Source organism: Trematomus bernacchii, unplaced genomic scaffold (assembly GCF_902827165.1).
Source record: "Trematomus bernacchii unplaced genomic scaffold, fTreBer1.1, whole genome shotgun sequence".
Taxonomy (NCBI): Eukaryota; Metazoa; Chordata; class Actinopteri; order Perciformes; family Nototheniidae; genus Trematomus; species Trematomus bernacchii.
In genome coordinates this window covers 14,759,905-14,781,724 of record NW_022987727.1, presented here as the reverse complement: position 1 = coordinate 14,781,724, position 21,820 = coordinate 14,759,905, and the positions used below count along the sequence as shown (strand labels likewise).

Genomic DNA, 21,820 nt, shown 5'->3' with positions numbered 1-21,820 from the left:
GCCAATAGAAACTGCTGTAAATTAATTGGGTAGAGTAATATAGAAAATTGCAGTCGCTATTGATAATAGATAGGCTATTTAAAAATCATGATTTGTTTAGGATGTGTCAAGCTATTCTCTTACCAAAATGTGATTTTTTTGGAACCAAGGTGATATCATTTACTATCCACAACTTTTGCTAATGAAGAACAAATAAACAGAGTGAGTCCAAACATTAATTATTTAGTACGAACATCAGTTAAAACCGCAGTGGAGCTTTATTTCCTATACTGTATCATGCCAGTGTATCTTTCTTATTTAAAACAATCACCTAGGACTACTACGTTTTTCTCGTAGGGCAAATACCATTACCATGCAGGAACAAGCATTATATTCTAGCAAAGTATTCTAAGTCAAGAGATCAAGCTCTCACACACTACAGAAACAGTATTCAGGTAATCTTCACAAGCATTGTCAGAGACTTGATGCTTCACTGTAGGTCGCCTTCAGACATGGTTAAGAGCGTGGGGGGGTGTGAGCTCTGATGAACTGAATAATGATCTGAGAATGCTTATTGATTTACTGTAGGAGAAAACAATGGGCCAGAATTTAAAATAGAACACCCGGCATAGTTAGTAATACTGTACAGCCACGGTCCCAGCTTCATCACTTCAGTAGACTGCAATAAATATGGTGTACAGTATGGCCTCGTTTGCAGTGCGTTATATAGGGCTGGAACGGGCTTTCTGAAACACTGCCTCACTTCGCATGTAATCCCAAGTGAACTGCTCTATTTTATCTTCCCGTGTATTTTCATACCAGCTGTCCTGAAGCCATGAAAGATGAATGGTACCAATAAGGATGGAAATTAGCATTAAAGAAAAATCAATTCTGATGAAAGTTCAATGTGACATTTATAATTAGCAACAGATTCACCATGCTAGATGGAATGCTTTCATACACTTCCAGGTCACAGTGGTGAGCTGGATGGCAGATCCAGGCAGCCAAAATGACAGCTGGACCAACAACTTCAAACCAAACACACTTATCCGTTGCCCACTGGTAGTAATTCCTACTTGTCTCAACCACGTTTGAATTAAGCTGTCCAACTATGAAGCATAAATCCCCTTTTGTCTTTCTCAAATTGAGTTTGAAGATGTCCACTGCTGTTCAAACCATGTTTCAGCAAAAGCCACCCAATCAGGTTCCCCTGCAGTTTCAATGTCTTTAAATGTTCTGTTCTTCTACAGACACATTTTAAACATTGTTTAGTTCTGGAAAAGTTTGTTTGTATCGTAGGCAGAGTAGACGGCAGCCTGCTACACAACACAAGATCAACAGAATTCAAGCAACTTCCCACAACCCATTAGCTTTCCTGCTCTATTATACTACTAATCATATTAGCAAACATGACCACACGTGTTGTCTTACTTTTAGCTGAAGTGACAGAACAATCATCCACCAGGGAAAAGTGCCCTGTTAACGTCAGGCTAGAGAGCTAATTGGCTAGTGCTAGCTGCAGCCCATTAAAAAGCATGTAAATGTCACTTTGGTCATGTTAGATGCTAATGTGGTCCTTACAACTCGCTGTTTTCCCATGACTTGTAGCAACAGCGAAGGTTAGCTTACTTTGTCTCTTGTTCATACAGTGTAAACAATTGGTGGACCAATCAGTTTACAGCTCTGTCATTTGGGACAAAACTTCCTGCAAATATTAGAGGACGTTAATAAAGGAGGCACTGTAATCACAGAAAGATTCACAAAACTTGAATGCCTTATTCTTGGTGATATCATTGAATAAGTACGCAAATCAAAAAATGCACATGGATATATTTGCACATGTGTTATTAAAAAGAAGAATTTCACTTTGACTTTATTCACCCCATGCTGTCCTGTATTCATTTTGTATCTGTTTATCCTTGATTGATGTGTATAACAGAAGGAAAAGTGCAGAATTAATTCTCCTTCCTCACAGAGTTTGGCAAGTTGACATAAGAAAACTAATATGAACCCTTTCCAGCTTTGTTTTGAACTACCTGCAGGCCAACATCTCATCATTTATACATGAAAACACCCACTGCATGCATAAAAATGTCCAAATGAATACGATGAAACCTTTATGAAGACCGTAAGACAAAGGCTTGGTATCTTTTATGTATTCTAACTGTAGCTTCTTCCTCATTATGGTAGTAGTCGAATTTATTTCTCGAGCTTATCTATTTATTTTTCAGAATCCTCCGTGCTCCTCTGGCTGGCTGCCTGCTATATTCATATCGATCGGCTCTCCTCTTGTGTCTTTCGAAGGGCGGCAAGTTGTGAAGCTCCTCAGGCAGCTTGGTGTTGGTGTAAACATGTGCTGTGAGATACACATGTTGCATTGAAATAGCTCACAGTGCTCATGGTTCTTTTCTCGACTGGAAAGAAACGTTTGGTAACAGTGCGATAATAATATAAAATGATACCAAACAATAGCTTTTGTTCTCCTCTTCGTCTTGTGCGTGGTTCAAACTGAGCCTCAGGTTGACTGTTGACCTCGGCTCTTTAGCTTATCCGCTCTCAGGAGATGTTGCATTTTATCTGAAGCTGCTGCTAATGCTGGTATTCTGTTGAATGTATTTCCTCCTGAAGTTGCACATACCTTCTGTGGTGTTCTTGTTTTGTCTTGTTTTCTGTTATTTATGTGTGAAGCCACGCAAAGACGAAACAAACACTGCTTTTAAATTGTGTTACTCATATCTTTACATTATTCAACTCTGAAGAAAATATCTTAACTTAATTATCCATATTTATATGTCTTAACTTAATTATCCATATTTATTTGCTGTTGTGGGGTTTTTTTTGTTGAAAAATGCAGATTTTCTTATTCAGAACTTAATGTGATTTGACTTTCAGCTTTGATCCCCCTGGTTCTTTATCCACTGGGATGTCCTGTGACATGCAGGCTGTTTTTCAGCCTATGGTTAGTAACACCCCCTCCTTTAAAACTTCTACACATTTGATTGTTAAAAGACTGAAGACTTGTTGTGTTTTTAATCCTTTTTATATCTGTGAAATGTACCAAAAACAAAAAAATATATTAGTTATTAAATTGGAATAAACCATTGTTCAGACTTTCATAATACTGTATATAAATAATAAATGTATTTCCTTGCAGTGCAATCAATGGCACATTCTGTGTTGTGTTGACTGTTCTTTACCACATTGGATTTAAAACTGAGTAATTAAGACATTAAGGTGCTTGCGTTTTATTTGAGTGTTTTTACATCCACATCAGATGAACAGTGTAAGAGTTACGGAGTCTTGGCTTAATCCTGTGGCTCTGTATATCATAATCTTAGACATGTATGAGCTGTGCAAGGCAACAAGAGGTACAGAGGACTGAGATATTCCCTGCATCACCTTTATATTATTTCAAATAAGATCTAAAATGATAGTTAAATCCAAAAACAGTACATACATGTAACCTTGTGAAGAATGGAAATATTGGAAGTTGTTAAACTTGTATACAGCTTTCTTCTGTTTCTCATCAGCAAAGTCAAAATAACTATCTGCTCGCTGTCATTCGACTTTAAGAATCAAATGTCTGTGGATTTATCTAATATCAAAGTTTAATTCTGAATTCAATGTCAACGGTGTTATGAAGCAACACATTGTCCCATTATCTGATCACCTCAGATCAACGAGGATCTGGAGGGAGAGGTCCGGTTTGCATCAGCAGTGGGTCCCTTCTCTGTGCCCGTCAGATGCACCATAAAGAAATGTGATGTGAGTCATGCTGTGTAGCACTCCTAGAGGAAATTACATTCAAATGACCAATGTTATTTTCATGCTTTGCTATTTTTCTAGCATTGCATATTTTTGTGGGTATACTGTACCACATTGTATTTATTGGCCTTATAGTAATATAAGGACAAATAGGATAAATAAAGTATCTATCTATCTATCTATCTATCTAATATAAGGGAAAATCGGAACAATAATGATGGAACAAATATGACAACCTAATGCAGTATTTGTATATGTATTTATGTATGTTAAACTCTGTACTTAAAAAAATTGGTACCACTTTACAATAAGACTACCCTTATAAACGATTCATAAAGGGTTTATAATTAGGTTATTAATTAGGTTGTAAACACTTTATTAATCATTAAGAACCATTTATAAACCAGTTCTAACATCAACACAGGCTCACTATTTGGCAAGATGACTAAGCCTTATATTGGCTACTTAGCGAGAATCAACTCGGTGAACAACAGATACTAAGGATGCTGGCTGATGAAGAAGACGAAGTACGCTAAGTAGCCAATATAAGGCTTAGCCGTACAGATAAATGTGGGCTCACTATTTGGCAAGCAACCGGTCACAGTTGCCCTGTTTATCTCATGTCTTATACAAGCTTATTAATGATTTATAAAGGGTCCACAACCTAATTAATAAATGAATTACAAACTATTCGTAAACCCTTTATAAGGGTAGTCTTATTGTAAAGTGGTACCAAAAAAATCTTCATTGCTAATGCTAATTTCTGTATATAAATGTATCCTCTCTCTAGATGGAAGTTGACAACCAGTTCATTGACTTTGGTTCGCACGTAGTCGGCCAAACTGTTTCATGGACTATCACCTTGACCAACAAGGGAGCTCTGGCCAGCCGCTTCAGCCTGGACACTTCCGCGTGTCTCAGTCCAGAAACTAGCCACGTCCAGATGGCATCCCATGTCTCTGCCAACACACGCCAGGTCAGCCTTTTGATCTGAAACTCGAGAGTTGCTTTTTGTGATGGCCTTATGGAGAAAATGTAATGCTACAAATTATAAACTAGATACAGCATATATGATGAATGTGTAGTCAATTCAAATAACCAGGTCCAAAGACACTCATATAAATAAACGTTCATGTACAAAGTCTGATGAGTTGCTGTTTGCTGACAGGAAACAAGCAGTCCAAACACAACATCTGGCAGCCAGAGCAGCTCTGTATCCATGGGGACTGGCAAACTCCAAGCAGAGGAGGAGAGTCAGCAGCTGTCTGAGCACCCAGGTAAATCTGTTAAACAGTTGGGGCCCCGGTTCGAATCCAACCAGGGGCCCTTTGCTTCATCTCATCCCCTGTCTCTTTCCTCCCTTCCTAGGTTTTTACTGTTGTGTTTATATAATAATAGCAAAACGGCCCAAAACATAAAACGTTTTAGAAAAGCACAAACAAAAGTTGTTAACATTCAGTATGCACAAACGCCCAAAATATTATTAAATGCTCATTTTTTTGTTAACCCTAAATTCAAGTTCTATATGAATTTAAAACTGGAACTGAAACCTGTCACTCAAAACCCAATCCATGTCATGCTAACTGGTGATGCTAAATTTGGTATCATTTCTTTCCTTTTTCTCCGCTACCCATATGTATCACGACCATTCCACACAACCTTTCAGTAATATCCAGGTAAACATGACAACCTTAATATTTCTCTATAACTGTAAGGCAAAAATACAAGATAAAAGGTAAAAATAAGCAGCAATTAACTTGTACTAACATTGTAAGTCTGCTAATGTTAATTAGCTAGACTAAAGTTAGCAAACGAACCTTAGCACAACAACAACAGATACAAGCTAGCCAGCTAGCTTACGTTAGCAAACTCCAAGTTATTTGCTCTTTAACGTCACTTTATAAACTTAGTTATATTATTTTTTTTTTACTTGGGTGTAATTGGTTGAGGTTGTACAGCTTTTTTACATAGATGAACACTTGCTATCCAACCCAGTCTCACGGCATTTCGTGTTATAGTCACGAAATTAATGTAATCTATTGATTCGTGTTCACCAACAACCCTAACCCCTTTTCGCATTTTTTTCGTGTCAGACAGAACGATTTTAAAAGCAATGCATTTCTATTGGTAGTATGTTTCGTGCCTGCACCACGTCTTTTTGTCCGGTCGGCCGGGTCTTGGAATACCGGAAGCTGTGTGGTTCATATAAACATTTTCTTACTCAATATCTTACCCTAAGCCTAACCCTATCCCTTTTATTTTAAATTGTATAATGTCTGAGTTTTTTTGCCATCCGCGAGGAAAAGAAATGGGGCTCAGAGCCTCAGAATACTGACATCTGTATTTTTTGTCATCTTTTTTTCCTTCTAATTTGTTATTATTTACATTGCTTTTAAAATCGTTCTGTGTGACACGAAAAAAATTGCGAAATCGTGTTGGTGAACACGAATCAATAGATTACATTTGTGACTATAACAAGAAATGCCGCGAGACTGTGTTGTGCTATCGTACCCTGATGATTATCTCTGTCATACCCAATTTCAGATTTCACTTTTTCCTCCAAGCTAAGGTCTCTAAAGGGTCCAACAGTTTAGGTTGGCCCCAAGCCTGGAGCTCTCTAGCTAGACCCTTCTCCTCAGAGCAGTTAAAATGGCTGTAGACTCCTGGTGTTGTTGTATAATATTTATCAGAGTTTTGAACAAAATCAATGCCAACTATAAGTTTGCAGTAGGATGTAGTGACCTTTTCAAAATGTAACAATCTTTAACACCCACAATCTTTCCTTGGCCTTAGCCAAGTGTTTTGAATGCTAAACAGAGCCATAATCATGCTTTAGTTACAAGAAGCTGTGTTGTAGGAAGAAAAATAGACTGACAGTAAATCAGTATTACGTTTTACTGTTATGTTTATGAAAATACAGCAGTATACTAATCATATTAGCATGTGCAGTTCTATATTAATATAATTTGCGAAGGACTGTTTCCTAAAACAGCCTCTGAAACACAGGAACTAAGAACAAAATCTCCTGTTGTGGGTGATTTCTCTCATCTCTTTATTCCTGTTAGGACATGCGGTCCTTGTAAGAAAAAAAAAGAGCGCACACACACAGAACGTGGAGGGTTCACCTTGCTCTCACAGCACTCTCTTTAATGTTCCCTCAGATCAGAAATCTTCATCACTACACTCAGCAGTTTCCTCCACTGATGCGTTGATAAGCTGCTCAGTCTTTCTTCTCTGTTCTGCTGGTTTGGAAAAGACTGAGTCTATTTTTCAATATTCACCATTGTTGCGAAAGGCTGTTTGATCTAGGCAGAATTTTTAGGCTGCTGACGTTACTGAATATTTTGCCTGTATTTGCTTTTAATGCCACCAATATCTCTTGAACTAATGGCCTGATTGGCATCACATTGAATGCGCCTATTCATGCTCCCAAGACAAGGTTTATTATTTTTCTAGGCCATCTGTCCAAATTCTGATGTGCTACTGTATCTGCTGCACCTTGCTCTAATAACACACTATTTGAAGTGCTCCCTCATACTGCCAGTAGGAAGAAGGCGTCTGATTTTGGTGGCCCTCATGAGCTTTCCCTTAGTGCCACCATGAGGCCGAATTTTGGGTTTTTCAAACCATAGATATATCGAGTTCACAGTGTTGTTGTTTTTGGAGGGTTGGCTGTTATCCCAAGACAGGTTGATCACTCAGCTATAGTGTGTGTGTGTGTGTGTGTGTGTGTGTGTGTGTGTGTGTGTGTGTGTGTGTGTGTGTGTGTGTGTGTGTGTGTGTGTGTGTGTGTGTGTGTGTGTGTGTGTGTGTGTGTGTGTGTGTGTGTGTGTGTGTGTGTGTGTGTGTGTGTGTGTGTGTTGTGTGTGTGTGTGTGTGTGTGTGTGTGTGTGTGTGTGTGTGTGTGTGTGTGTGTGTGTGTGTGTGTGTGTGTGTGTGTGTGTGTGTGTGTGTGTGTGTGTGTGTGTGTGTGTGTGTGTGTGTGGTGTGTGTGTGTGTGTGTGTGTGTGTGTGTGTGTGTGTGTGTGTGTGTGTGTGTGTGTGTGTGTGTGTGTGTGTGTGTGTGTGTGTGTGTGTGTGTGTGTGTGTGTCAGAGGCTTTAGCTGCAGGTCCAGAAGCTATTCCTGAGACGTGTGTGTCCACTGATGTGGATGCCCAGATGGACCAGAGCAACTCAGACTTTGGTGACATATGTCTAGGAAATGTAAGTATTTCAATCTTATCTTTTACAGTCAAAATGATGTTGACGATTCCATTACTTTTTTTTATAACAATTATTTTATAACTTCAAACCCTGATGCTACAGTCCATTTTACTCACCTGTCTTGTTAAGATACAGACTACAAGTGTAGGTGGCTTTAGACAACATGTCAGGGAATTATTCATAGATTCATCATCTATTAATGACGATGAATAGCTGTTTCACGACTGCTTGACCGATAAAACCTTCCCTGTGGCTGGCTGCATGTATAGGAAATGGTTATATTTGAAGTTATTGGACTTATCTGTGTAACTAGACCAGAGAGATACCCAATCTATTTCTTAGACAGATTATTATTTGCATTTGTGGAAAACTTCCTGCCTCTCCGTTTTGTTTTTAGCTCAGTGTGCCTTGTGGCCCATATGAAGTTGTGGAGTTGTTCAGGGTTCATTACGTCTCTCTGGTGGGGGGCTAATGGTGTGCTGCCTCTCCCTCTGCGCCTGTTATGGCTGTGTGTGTGTGCGGCATGTCTGCATGCCCGTGGCTCGATTATTGTCATTATGAGTGATACTTTCACATTGTGTGGTTGAAGGCTGGTGTCTTATATGGCAGATTATCCATCATGCTGTTGTTGTCACACCATATTGAGTCTGTTGCTGCACGATTGGCTCACTCTTTAGTTTTTGTATTATTTCTCTCACCACCTTTATGCCTTGGAGCTGACTAAACAATCGCTTCTCACTGTACGTAGTATGATTAAATGCTATTTAAGAGAACTGAGAGATTTCAGCTTCCCCTACATTGACAGAAATGGTTTGTGTCGTGGAATAAAACAGTTAAACCGAATTCAGCCAGATAAAAGCTCTTGGAGCTCAGTTAAAAACACTCAAGGTCATAGGCTAACTTTTGTTTTAGTGAGATGTTCATCTGAGTAAAATTGTCATCTCACATTTGTTTTGTGGAATACTTTTCGACTGTAACATACAATATGTCATGTTTGATGTACCCTCCTTCTAGGTAAAAGAAGGGGAGATTGGTCCTTTCGAAAGCATCAGACTGGAGGTCATATTCACTCCAACCATTCCAGGAGAGAGCAAACTGGACTTCCACATCAGATTCTCTGGCTTAACCAGCAAACCAGTAAGACACTACGATTCTATCACCTTGGGAATGTAATTAAAAACAAGATAAGGGTAGACATTAAAAAAATGATAGAGCCATAGAGAGACTGTTATTCTATGTAAACCAAACGTTTTTTGTACCTACAGATACCCATCCAGGTGAAGGGGGTGGCAGTCAGCGTCCCTGTCTGGGTGGTTCAGCCCAGCATTGACCTGAAGATCTGCATGTTTGATCGCCTCTATCAAGACAGCATCGTGGTCCAAAGCAGGTCGGTCCCATACACTGTGATTGCTGACTGATTTTTCATGTAGATAAACCCCTTGATGCAGAAATGTTGTTGTGAAACCTGCACTGTTGCACTTGTGTTATTTTAGTTTCCTGCTAAGCTTCCAATCATAACCCAGAATTGTGTTCTGACGTCTCACTTATTTTCATCTATACAACAGTACCTAGAAGTTGAAAATGTTTTGTATATCTACTTATTTGTTGTTGAAATTAATCAGGAAATCCCTAGAGTAAAGTTTAAAATGTAGCTGCGTACCTTGTTAGCTTAATTCCTGTGTCATACTTAACACTATAATACAATAAATGTAATTTAATGGAGAAATCCACCCGAGACATTTGAAACAGTCGCTCTGCCCTTTTTATTGAATACTACGTGTTTTATATCCCGTGTTGATGCCCAATTGGTTTACATCCATTGACACATCTGTCTTGACGAATTAAGGGCAGCGAGACGTCATTAGTTTTCATATCAGTGTCACTTTAAGTAATCATTGGTCACAGTTGGAGAACATAATGGATCAAGGGCAAACATAGTGTGCCAAGAAACTATACGAAGCATTATCTGAGTTCCATTACTTTTAATGTTAGGTAAAGGTTGTAATTAAAACAACAGGCAACAGTAATTGTGAAGGACAATGAGACCTCAGGGTTGCTTTTATTTTACGGCCAGGTTAATTCTTTTTTTAAGCCTTCGTACTGTTTCAAATGTCCTTGTTTGTATTACATTTAGTTAAACTCATCGTTTTTTACTTTAGGTCAAGTTTTATTTGAGTCTGGGCATTGTTGTGTTATCTTAGTCAAATAAAATTAGATTTTTTTTTAATTTTAGTCAATGAAAAATAGAGAGAGATTTTGGTAGAGTTTATATTTTTTAAACTTCATTTTAGTCTTTTGCTGTTACACGATATTTCATGTTAATAACAATGCACACAGTATTTTATGACTTCGGACCTGCCCGATCTTTTTATCTTGGTCATGAAAAAAAAGGTTGTGGACCAACATACATACATACATTATATATTTCGTAAAGAAATTAGACAGTTTTAGGTGTTCCTTGGTTTCCTCATAGTTTTCTTTAAAATAAATCAAAATCACCTCTTTTAGGATGAGTGTAAGTGATCACCAGAAATCAGCAAGATGGAGCAGTGAAACTGTTCTAAATATAACATGCACTAGTACACAGTACATTTCTCTGAGTAAAATTGACTCAAATTGAAGAAAATGTTACTCTAAAAATATTACATTTGGTCCCAACCTATATAGAGTAAAATGTACTCTTTGTTCAGAGTTGTATTTTTAGAGTTCATTTTAGTCTATTATGTGCTTAGATTTGACTCTGCTTAATGGTTATTTACTCTATGTAGTGGATATTAAAAACAACTCTACTGCCATTTTACTCCCAATAGAAGGTCATTTCACTCAGAATAGAATAAATGAACCATAATGATCTTTACAATAAAAAAGGTCAATAAACCAAAGTGCTTAAGGAACATGAGTGGGCGTGTGTGAAGCTGACCATTGAGCGGCCCGACCAAGCAAGGAGGCAGAGAGTTCAAATACAACCCGGTGTGGGCATTTATTCCTCTTTGTGGTACAGGATACACAGCCTCAATATGACTGTCTCACGTGAACACAGTCACGGACCGTCTCCACAGCAGCGTTAAAAAATCTTGAAACGCTTCTGCCCATTCACTTTGAATGGGGTGACGTCACTTTCCCTCACTTTTCGCCGAAATGCATTGTGGGCAGGCGAGCGGAGATTCTCAGGATTTTCAAGATTCAAAGTTGAACAATGTTCAACTTTTGAAGCTGAGGTGGAAGCGGCAGCCAATCAAATCCCGTGTACGCAAATCTGGCAGTTCAAGCTCTAGCCAATCAAACGGCGTGTATGCTGGGAGAGACATACCGCAGATCATTTCCTCATATTCCAAAAAATGGAGGAGAAATTAGCGGTAGCGAATCAATCACCCGGTGCTTTATGACCAGACCTACCGGGATATAAACCGGAGGAGCCAGGCATGGAGGGAGGTGGCAGAGACAGTGGTATGTTTTCGCCTGTTTTGGGGAGTTTATATCCAGTTTACTTCGGGCTTTTTGGCTTCGTATGTCGCGGGCGGGAGATTCATGTGATTGGTTGATCGCAAAAAAATCCCCAAGCCTCAGATACGCCCACCTCCAAGATTTTTTTAACGCTGCTGTGGAGACGGTCCGTCACCAGTCACCAGTCACCAGTCACCAGTCACCAGTCACCAGTCACCAGTCACCAGTCACCAGTCACCAGTCACCAGTCACCAGTCACCAGTCACCAGTCACCAGTCACCAGTCACCAGTCACCAGTCACCAGTCACCAGTCACCAGTCACCAGCCACCAGCCACCAGCCACCAGCCACCAGCCACCAGCCACCAGCCACCAGCCACCAGCCACCAGCCACCAGCCACCAGCCACCAGCCACCAGCCACCAGCCACCAGCCACCAGCCACCAGCCACCAGCCACCAGCCACCAGCCACCAGGACCTCACCCACCAGGACCTCACACACACACTAACAGGAAAACAGAACCTAAATACACACAGGACTAATCAAACCAACAAGACACAGGTGAGGAGGGAGGAGAAACACAGGGCACCAGGTGAACGCAATCACCAGCAACAGACAAGACGGGAGGGGGAACACTTTTCAAACTAAAACAGGAAACAGAGACAGACAAACTAAAACATAGACAGATTGTGACAAATATATGCATAAATTACATATAATCACATGCTTCCTGTGCAATGTTTTAGCGTGGAACAAATGATTATACTTCGCCAATAATGAAGCTATATAATCCGTAACGGAGACCGAGATCAATGGCCCCAGAGATCACCTCCGTTACAGCGTGGTCATGGTTTAACTCCAATAGAATTGACTCTGCATTTTTGATCGCACTCTAGAAGCTATGAGTAATAAATACACTCCAAAATGATTAAATATCACTATTTCAGAGCAAAATAGTAATTACTCTGGAAAAAATACTCACCAATATTTCCTGTGTAGTGATACTGTTTTGTATTGGTTTTGTGGCTTCCCCCATCTAAAGCAGTAAATGGCTTTATTTCCTTGCCATTTGGTGTTGGCGCGCTGACAGCCTTCTACTGTACCGTGTACAATATAAAAACCCACTTAAAACATCCCGGCTATATCTGAAAGAGACAGTTTAAAACCCCTCAGCCCAATGAGATGACTGCAGAAGGGAGTGTTACATGTCATATTTTCATTTTAGTCGTTGTCATGCTGACTTATTAGGGTTTGGAAAGTGGCATGGACTGCTGATGTAGCATGTTGGCTTATGTGCTGAATGCAATACTAAAACTCCCTCACACACTCTTTGCCAAAGCAATCATTTCCACAGAAAACCGGCTCATTGAAATCCCTTAAAACGGACCAGTCCAGCTTACTTTTCAGATGTCTCAACATAAAACTCTCTTAACCATGCTCAGAGCCAAGTATTGAGATAAATAAAATACCGATGCATTATCTGATAAATATTCTTTTAACAAAGGATGACGCAATGAACCGAGCGGTAAGCTCACATCCCCACAATCCTCTTTGGTCCACACAATAGCACAGGGTAACAGGAAATCCTTTGTGAGGCCACGATACAGTATAATGCTCACACAAGGTTAAAGATTCACCGGGGGCAGAGACATTTGCAGACGTGTGGTCCACCACCTAGCCTGTCATTGTGTCACATCACGTGGGGGAGGGAGTGCATGTGTGGGGGTGGAGGATTTGTGACAACTGCCATCTGGTGCGCTGGCACAACAGCACATGTGACAAGATGACGAAGACGGCATCAGTGTGAACAGCAGGCTTTAAATACAAAAATGTTGACGCTTGCACCAGCAAACCATGCAATATGTCACTCTTCCTCCAACACTGTAATTTGAACAAAAAATAGCTTGGCAGGCTTTTTGGGGAAACAATAAAAGAGCGTCTGCTTTTATCGTACAATTTGTCACTTCTTCCTTTGAGTAGATGATGAGATATCGCACAAGTCCTCCTTAGTTTGTGACAGATCTTTATAAGCATAATTTAATATTATTATTTTCTGAGAGCCAGGGATTTTAACATTTTTTGCCAGCAAATCATTAGAATATAGTACACACAGTTGGCAGAGTTTAAAAAGATATTGGGCGGGCAAGGCTTTTTTTTGCATCCTGGACTTTCAAACCCTCCTCCCTTGGTACCTGCTGGGAGTTCAGCGTTCCTGCCCAAACTCAGGCCACAAAGAAAACAAACAAGCTGCTTTTTTTTTCTTCACAAAGCCTTCTGTCCTTGATTTCTCTCTGTCTTATATGCCTACTGTGCCTTCGTCCATCCTGTCTCCTATGTTGTTTGGCAAGAGGAATTCGTGTTAGTATTTGATGTTAGAGTTCTTTTTTATTTAATTTTTTGTGATAATAGATTTATATCTTTCTTTTCCATCTGGTATTTTGAAATATACGATACGTCAATAAGCAGACAGTGCTGCATTATTGGGATGGTTCCATACAAGTGTTTCCGTGAAGGCTTGGTTTCCCTTGAGGCTTGGGAGTACACATAGAGAAATGATCTGCATTCTGGCTATACAGCATCATGGTTATTGCAGGCACTCTGTTTCCCCACAAGAACATCAACATACTGACATGGATGGCACGGCTCTCACCAAATGGGGAAGACATCAACAAATAGACCATTTGATGATCAACTACAAGAGGAGATGCTTGTTGAGAGATGTCAAAGTGTAAAGAGGAGTCTCTCGTGACCACCACTCTGATATAGCATCAAATTGAAGCGAAGGAGAGTAGGACCACCAACAGGAGGATCTCAAAGATTGGATGCATTCTGAAAGACCCATCCATGAAGAACAAAAATCCCAATACAAGCCCAGAGTAGATATCAAGCCCCCTCGAATAATCCAAGGAAAGATGATGAGGAGCATGAGGCCAGGATCATCAAACATAAGGCAAACATATTTGCAATCTACGACAAAACTATCAAGAAACAACGCGGGAGATGGAACATGGGAGACTATACAACAAACACAAATAACAAATCACCTAGGTTCAAACAAGACCTACACGTTTAGTACCAAAACACCAACACACAGGTAAAAAGGCCAGTAAGGAGTTGGCCTACCTTGAAGATATGCAACTGAAAAAGCAGCTTTGTTATATTATCAAGGAACATCCTACAAAATCATCAATGTGATATGTGGAACACAATTTAGAACCAATTACCAAATCCATGACAAGCAGGGACAACTACTCTTTTTTTTTTTTTTTTACAAGTCTTTTTATTTCATTATAGTGTACAATAATCGATGCCATTTCATTTACATTGTAATATCACAGTACACTCACTACACTCCCCCCTCCCTCCCTCCCTCCACCCGCACATGCCCACACAGGCAAAACCAAAAAATGCTTATCAAGATAACTTAAACAACAGAGCCATGAAAATAAACATAAAAAGGTCATTTAAAACACATCAAAGTAAAACAAACAAAGGGACAACTACTTAACGCTGAAAAGAAACAAGAGAAAAATGGACAGAGCATTTCAGAGGTTTTTATCTACAGAGATCTCCCCAACATCCAATAGAAACACAATCATTTGCAGAAGACCTGGGCATCCATATGAACCAACCAACAAAAATATATATGAAAGACATTAAATCCTTTGTATTCTAAACCAGATCAATAAAGCACTCACAACCTTCTTAAGCTTTAACACATCTGGAAATCCAAGCAATACACCACCAAAACCAAACTATGAATCTACCAACACTTTTTTCCATCAACACAACACTGTATATCCACCTTTCAAACAGCATGCCAATGTAGGATCTAGCATATGTTCTGGCCAAAGACAATCTCCAATAATAACTGTCTCAAAATAACCCATACAGATGACACTCCTTACTGAAAAGAGGCAGGTGGGTCTGGATTGGCCATGTGCTCACAATCAAAGTAATCCCTAGAGTCGCTTTACTCTGCACCCCAGGAGGTAAGCAAAGGAAAGGGAGGACCAAAATAACATGGCGCAGGACGATAGAGAAAGAATTCCAACACCAACCTCACAGTGGGGAAACCATAGAGAAATGGGCCAAAAACAGAGGGAAGTCCAGAGGCTTTGTTTCTTTGTTGTTTGGAATGAGTGAGTGAGAAAGATAACGTATTAAGGAAATCCTCTTGGAGGTGAATCTCACATTTTAAGTTAAGAAATGCTTTCCTAGAACACAGTTTCTGTTTTAATATGTAAAGCGACAACCAAATAAAACTGTATAATGTGCTGATTACATAATCATTGTGAGTTTTACCTCAAGGCAGCAAATGACGTGAAATGATGTTTAGTGACCTTTAAATCACTAGACATTGCTTCAGAAATAAGCTAGTCACAGGCAGCCAGTGAAAAAGATAGGATCAGCTAAATGCCCCTGTTGATTAAAATTATAATGGCCCTAAATGATTATGTACCCATGAATACTCTTCTGAGAGTTTCTTGAAGGTTATCATTTGGCCTGAATAAAGATAGCGACTTAATACCCCCAAGTGTTCCTGAGAGTTCTTGCCTCGCGGAAACAACCATCTGGTTGACCTCTCTGTTCAAAGTGGGGCATTTCGTTTGAGAGGGGGAATCGAAAAATGAGGGGTCCCTTGGGTCGATTTCGCCACAGCTCACTCTTCGCTCACCTTTGTATCTCTGAGGATGAAAGCAGACATAACAAAATGTTACACGCATTTCACCTCTAGTTTATTTCATTGTGTTTGTACTGTCATCGTTGTCTGAAGGTGTAAACGTGTGGGCTGTGGTTGGATGTGTTAGAGAATTCCCAAGGTGAAGAGCCATTTATAAAATAGCTTCAGCTATAACTGAGGCTTGTAGCCACAGGCACAACCATCTGGAGCTCCTGGAAAATTGGGTGACCTAAATGATTTGGACTGCGGGGTACATCAATCCATAAAAGGCAATTTGTCTGTCACTCAAACTAAAAGTATTTTCTCTGTCTGTTCTTCAGTCCCTGGGGGGTAAAAGGTAAAGATCCACTGGGCATTGCACCTGGCAGATGTTCTTTTGTTTTTGTTGCTGTTATATGAAATGGATGGCTCACCTCAACGCTGCTTTCATGTTGTCTTTTTTATGCCAGAAAAAGTCAACAGCATTTCCTGTGCAATATATCCTGTGCAATATTGCCTGAGCGTTACTGCCTGTGCATTATTATTCAGTAGCAGTACAGACAGCCCTTGATGACCCCCTTTTTTACAGGTATGCACTTGCTGTGTTAGCATTAAGCTAATGAAACTATTGCATTACAGAGCCAGCACAGCCTTGAAGCTGACCTTTGAGGTGTGCCCGGAAATGAGGAAACACATGGAGATCCTTCCAAAGACGGGTTTCATCCAAGCTCAATCGAGATTCAACGCCCAACTCAAGTTCCTGCCGAGGTAAGGAAGGACACGCAGAGGATGCAATGATAATGGAACCACTGGAGCATTCATAATCTTATTTTAGACCTAAAGCTTGTTAAGATTCTATCAACCTTCTATTAAAGTGCAATCGGTTTTCCCTTCAAGCTAGTTTTCTTGTTGAAAAACTGCTATGGATTGTACATTCTGCACATACTGTAGAAAAGTCTGTGTTAAGAGTTCTTGGATGTATATAGAGATGTTAGTTGACCCCAATTAACAAATACCTCTTTACACCACTTAACCTTAAATATATAATGTTGACAGTATTGCCTGGTACGTGTGTTACTGCAAAGCTTATGATAGCTTCCCTTTTTGATATAAACAAGCTTTGGAGTCTAACGGAGGTACAATCTATAGCCAGTCAACAGCCAGCGGGTATAGCCAGACTTGCTTCCACACACCTGCACTCTGAGCGTAATGGTTTCTAATGACTTTGGAGGACATGGTAATTCTTCCTACAACAATAGCGGCTCTATATTTAGCCGGAGAGGCAGGAGTTGAACTGCAGTTTGAATGCCAGGAGAGCGGACAGGAGACCCCCAGGGCAAATATGAGAGGCGTGCAGTATGAAAAAACTCAGCGTGGGCACTCTTCTGCCCACCCTCCTTTTTTTTTTACCTCGCAGTTCTTCGATAGCTGATGCTAAAACAATACATATTAACAGGAGGAATCTTTCCTCAAATACGATAAAAATGAAGGCCGTGCAGCAGTCATCGTTCAGGAAGGGGGCAGGAGGGAAAAGTGGGAAAATGTCAGTAATCTGCTTTAGTGAATCAGCAGAGGTTTTAATGCGCGGCTTAGAGTACAGCATTACTCGTGCAGCACTAACGCTGCAGCCACAGCTACCACCCCCTCCCTACTCTTGCTGTATCACACTTCTTCTCTTCTGTGTCTCCATCTCTCTGCTCCTGCGCTGTCTTCTCCCACTCTCTTTTTCTTGGCCTCTCACCTCCCTTCACTCTCATTGCCTTTCTCTACACTCCTCTATCACTTCCCCTCTCACTCTGCATCCATTCTGCCTCTCTCTGTTACTCTCAAACTCTTCCTCTCGTCCCTCTGTGTATCCACCGTCCACCGCTGCTTATATGCTGGAACCTGATTCTGATTACATAACCTGAGACACCAGAGCCAGCTTCAAAGGTTAAATCCAGTTTATTACATCGTCTTACTGAGATAATTGCTGAGATTGTGGAACAGATTGATATTGCGAACAAAATAAGCTTGACGACAGCCTGAATTTCACATTATTGTTTATCAGTGGTGGAAACCAAGTACATGTACTACAAGTACTGTACTGAAATAATAATGATAATAATAATTCAAGTTAGTACTTCTACTTGAGTATGGGAGTATTTTCTTTTCATGCTACTTTATATTTTTACTCTACTACACTTCCAAGGGAAACATTGTACTTTTTACTTCTCTACATATTTCTTACCTCTGTCGTTACTTGGTATTTTTATATGAATTTGTTTGCAAAAGAAACAAAAGTTTACAAATATTTCTTTTTTCAAATGTGTGATAAAGTCGACTAATTACCTAGCCAACTAAGAGATAGTTAATCGGCACCTAAAAACATTTCTAATTTATTTAGAAAACGTTTAAAAGGTCCCATGTCATGGCCATTTCTACTGATCATAATTCCATTGTTGAGGTCTATAGAATAGATTTACATTGTTCAATTTCAACTCACATTGGTTTCTCATACAGCATCTCTGTATCGTATGTGTATTCACTCTCTGTCCTACACGGCTTGTTGGAGCTCCTGCCCCCCCCCTCCCTATGAGCCCACTGTGCTCTGATTGGTCAGCTCGCCCACTCTGTTCTGATGAGTCCACCACTATGGTCTTCCACCGTTACAGCGGAACATCAGTGATTATGTGTTACAATGGCGTTAGCAACCAGAAAATGACACCGGTAATGACAAACAGATGAGAATGCTGCGTGGGGTCTGGGTGCCGTGTTGGCGGGACGTTGCGCGGCTCGCTGCTGCGAGGAGCGGACAGTGTGAGCTGGGTTCATTTCCTGCTCCAAATGTGGCGCACCTACAGTGTAAGCGCGCCACAGTTTCGCCGCTGCGAGGCTCCACTAGCACCCCCCCCCCCGCGCGTCACAGTTTCACCGCTGAGAGAGTGTGTGTGTGTGTGTGTGTGTGTGAGGATTGGGTCCATTTGGGTATGGGCACGTCACAGAACCCAGGAAGACAACAATGGAAAAAGAAAAATCTCCAACGAGGAGTTCTGGGGGAGCATAGACACGTCTTTTCTGTGTTAGAGTTTTACTCGCTACAGGGTGTACTTTGAGGGTTTGTGACTTTGCAGACCGTTTACATGCATAAAAACCTTCATAACACACAAGGGGACGGGTAATAACCGGAAAAGCATGACATGGGACCTTTAAAGGGGCTGCTCATTTCTAGGTTCCTATTTGTAGTGTGTGCCTCTACTGCGACATGTTTCCATGCTTTAATGTTCAAAATGGTCTGTATTTTTCTCATACTGCATGTGCTGCGTCATCTCTTTTCACCCTCTGTCTGAAACCAGAGCCCAGTCTGCTCTGATTGGTCGGCTGGCAGCTCTGTTGTGATTGGTCAAGCGCCCTCTGACAATAAAAGCTTGAGCGTTACAAAGTGTTGTCATTATGTTACAGAAGTAAGCAAAGTAGTCAAATAGAGGCATTTCAGGCAGAGGGAGAGAAACTCCCTCTGGAGGGGGACTTTGAGAGTTTAGCCTTTGCTGACCACATGCACACAAACCTATATAACACACTACAGGAAAGTGAAAACCTCAAAAACCATACTAGTGCCCCTTTAAGATTTTAGGATGTTTTTTATGATTTTTTGTTGTTGTTGCATTTGTTAACTCTTATGTTTAATATTTAAAGTAGATTTTGCTGATTATATTTACTTACTTTAACTTAAATACCATTTTAAGGGCATGATTTTTACAGTGTGGTTTAACTAATTTGAGTTAAATATTTGTAATCTTCTTCCACTCCTGTAATTTAGTCTGACATTGTGTTCCTATTTGTGGATTTTTTGTTGGTGGTTGTTATTTTGCCTCCGTCATGGTTGGATCTCGCCTTCTAATCTGTCAAATTTTTGGCAGATTGGCTTTTGTTTTATTCACTGGTGGTGTGTCATTAAAAAGGCACTGCCAATGTTTTCCTACCCAGAGCCTGATTGGATTTCTAAATCCTCATTAGCAGCACTGCCTTCACTCACTGTCTCCTCCACACATACTCATACACAGTTAAATCTGGATTCCAAATGACTCATAGCTTTCATTCTTTACTCAGGTGCTTGCTTCTTGCCTCCCCTCCTCGGGCTTTAGGGAGAGGGTGAGCAGCACATTCTCGCTTCCTGCTCTGGAGGATTGTGCTCAACCTACCCACATCCGTCAATGTCTTTCCTTTGCTTCATCCCTCTCTGCCTGCCTTCCTCCACTTTTATTTGTCACCATGCAACCCACATGTTCCTCTCACATATCCAATGCATTGTTCCATACACTGTTTGCGACCCTGTTCAGCGAAGAGGAATTCAGAAGGAAACAGAAAACATGAAATTGTGTTCAAGTAACCAATTACTGTTTGGGAGAAGGGGTTATTTTGTCATTCACATACGACATAAAAGTTGCATTGGTTGTTCCTTGGAGTGTTTCAGCATAACTGACAAAGTATGGAGTTTTAAAGGGATATTTTGAAGTGTTTCAGGTGGGGTTGTATGACATCTGTCTCCATAGTTACATTAAAAATAAGTTACGCCCCTTTTTGGGATAAACCGACAGGAGTTACAACCTCAAAGAAAAGCAATTAACTACTTTTCATGGGGGCAGAAGCAAACCATATTTTTACCATCAAAAACATGGCCAACCTTGAAAAGTCTATATCACTTCAAGTATACGATATTTTTTTCAAATATTTTTAACACTTTAAATTTGACAACAACTCTTATTTTAGCTCCCAAAACAAAATAGTTTCTGGTCGCTGCTGTTTCCAGCATCTCTTGTGTTCTACAAGGTCAAAATACATATTTTCTTCAATCATTTGTTTTGTCAAGTCTGGTGGCTTTAAAGAGATGATGGATAAAACCTTTAGTCACCCATACGAAAGGAAAGCTGACTGCATGGTAAAGCAGGGGAAATATTCTAGAAATGCTGTTCTTGACACAGATATTCAGTTCTATTTCGTCCCTACTGACCGCCAGAGGCGGTGCTTTAGCACTGGATATATCCATCGCACGCATGCGCAGTTCGAGTACCTAATAACAACAAAGTCACCTGTGACCCACGTGACGACGGCTACATAGGCCGGCGTCATTAGCAGATTGGTTCCTTTTCATCTTCTCGCTTCGCGAGAGTACCGTGGTTGCATTTTTGTAACCTACAAGCGTTCGTTGGAACGTTAGATCTAAGGATTTCCCCGCATACAGCCGGCTGCGTGCAGTTTCGCGACTATTCCAGTCGGGGCTACGGGCTACCCGTCCCACAGGAGCTGTGGCCGGCTACGCGGAAAACTTCGACGGACAGGTTGGTGTCGGCTTGGTCGGTGATGGCAGTGTTTCCGCTCCCTCTCCCAGCTAAGCTGTGCTGATTTCTGATTGTCTTGTTTACTATTGGCTTTAACTTTTTTGGTGACGGTGTCACCGAATAAATTGTGGGACGAACAACTGGTGATATTCTATTATTTTAGACAGATGTATCGGGGCGTGTACCTTGAGGACCCATTGTTGACTCACCGGGAAAGAAACATCTCGATCGCTTCGCCTGTCGTTCAAATTCATCTTTTGGTATATCTGACTGAATAGGAACACTTTGATGCACGTTCAGTACGCGTATGTGAGGTTGTGGGTGAGAGGCTGATATCGTGAAGCTTACAGTGAGGACTAGAAAATGACAAAGTAGGTGACTGTGGGGATGCCTGTGCAAAACATTGCAAACTTTAATAAATCATTTTAACAATATATTTTTGTCAGAGT

At 40.5% G+C, this 21,820-nt stretch overlaps 1 protein-coding gene across 1 annotated transcript in view; it reads left to right on the top strand.

Moving 5' to 3' along the window:
• The window catches only part of cfap74 (cilia and flagella associated protein 74), a 92,612-nt gene that overhangs the window by 22,888 nt on the left and 47,904 nt on the right, over positions 1 to 21,820 (top strand). The window contains 8 exon segments of the mRNA XM_034144634.1: positions 2,872 to 2,938; positions 3,655 to 3,744; positions 4,535 to 4,720; positions 4,913 to 5,021; positions 7,839 to 7,948; positions 8,963 to 9,085; positions 9,214 to 9,335; positions 16,693 to 16,821. Of these exon segments, the coding sequence (XP_034000525.1) occupies positions 2,872 to 2,938; positions 3,655 to 3,744; positions 4,535 to 4,720; positions 4,913 to 5,021; positions 7,839 to 7,948; positions 8,963 to 9,085; positions 9,214 to 9,335; positions 16,693 to 16,821 (936 nt within the window).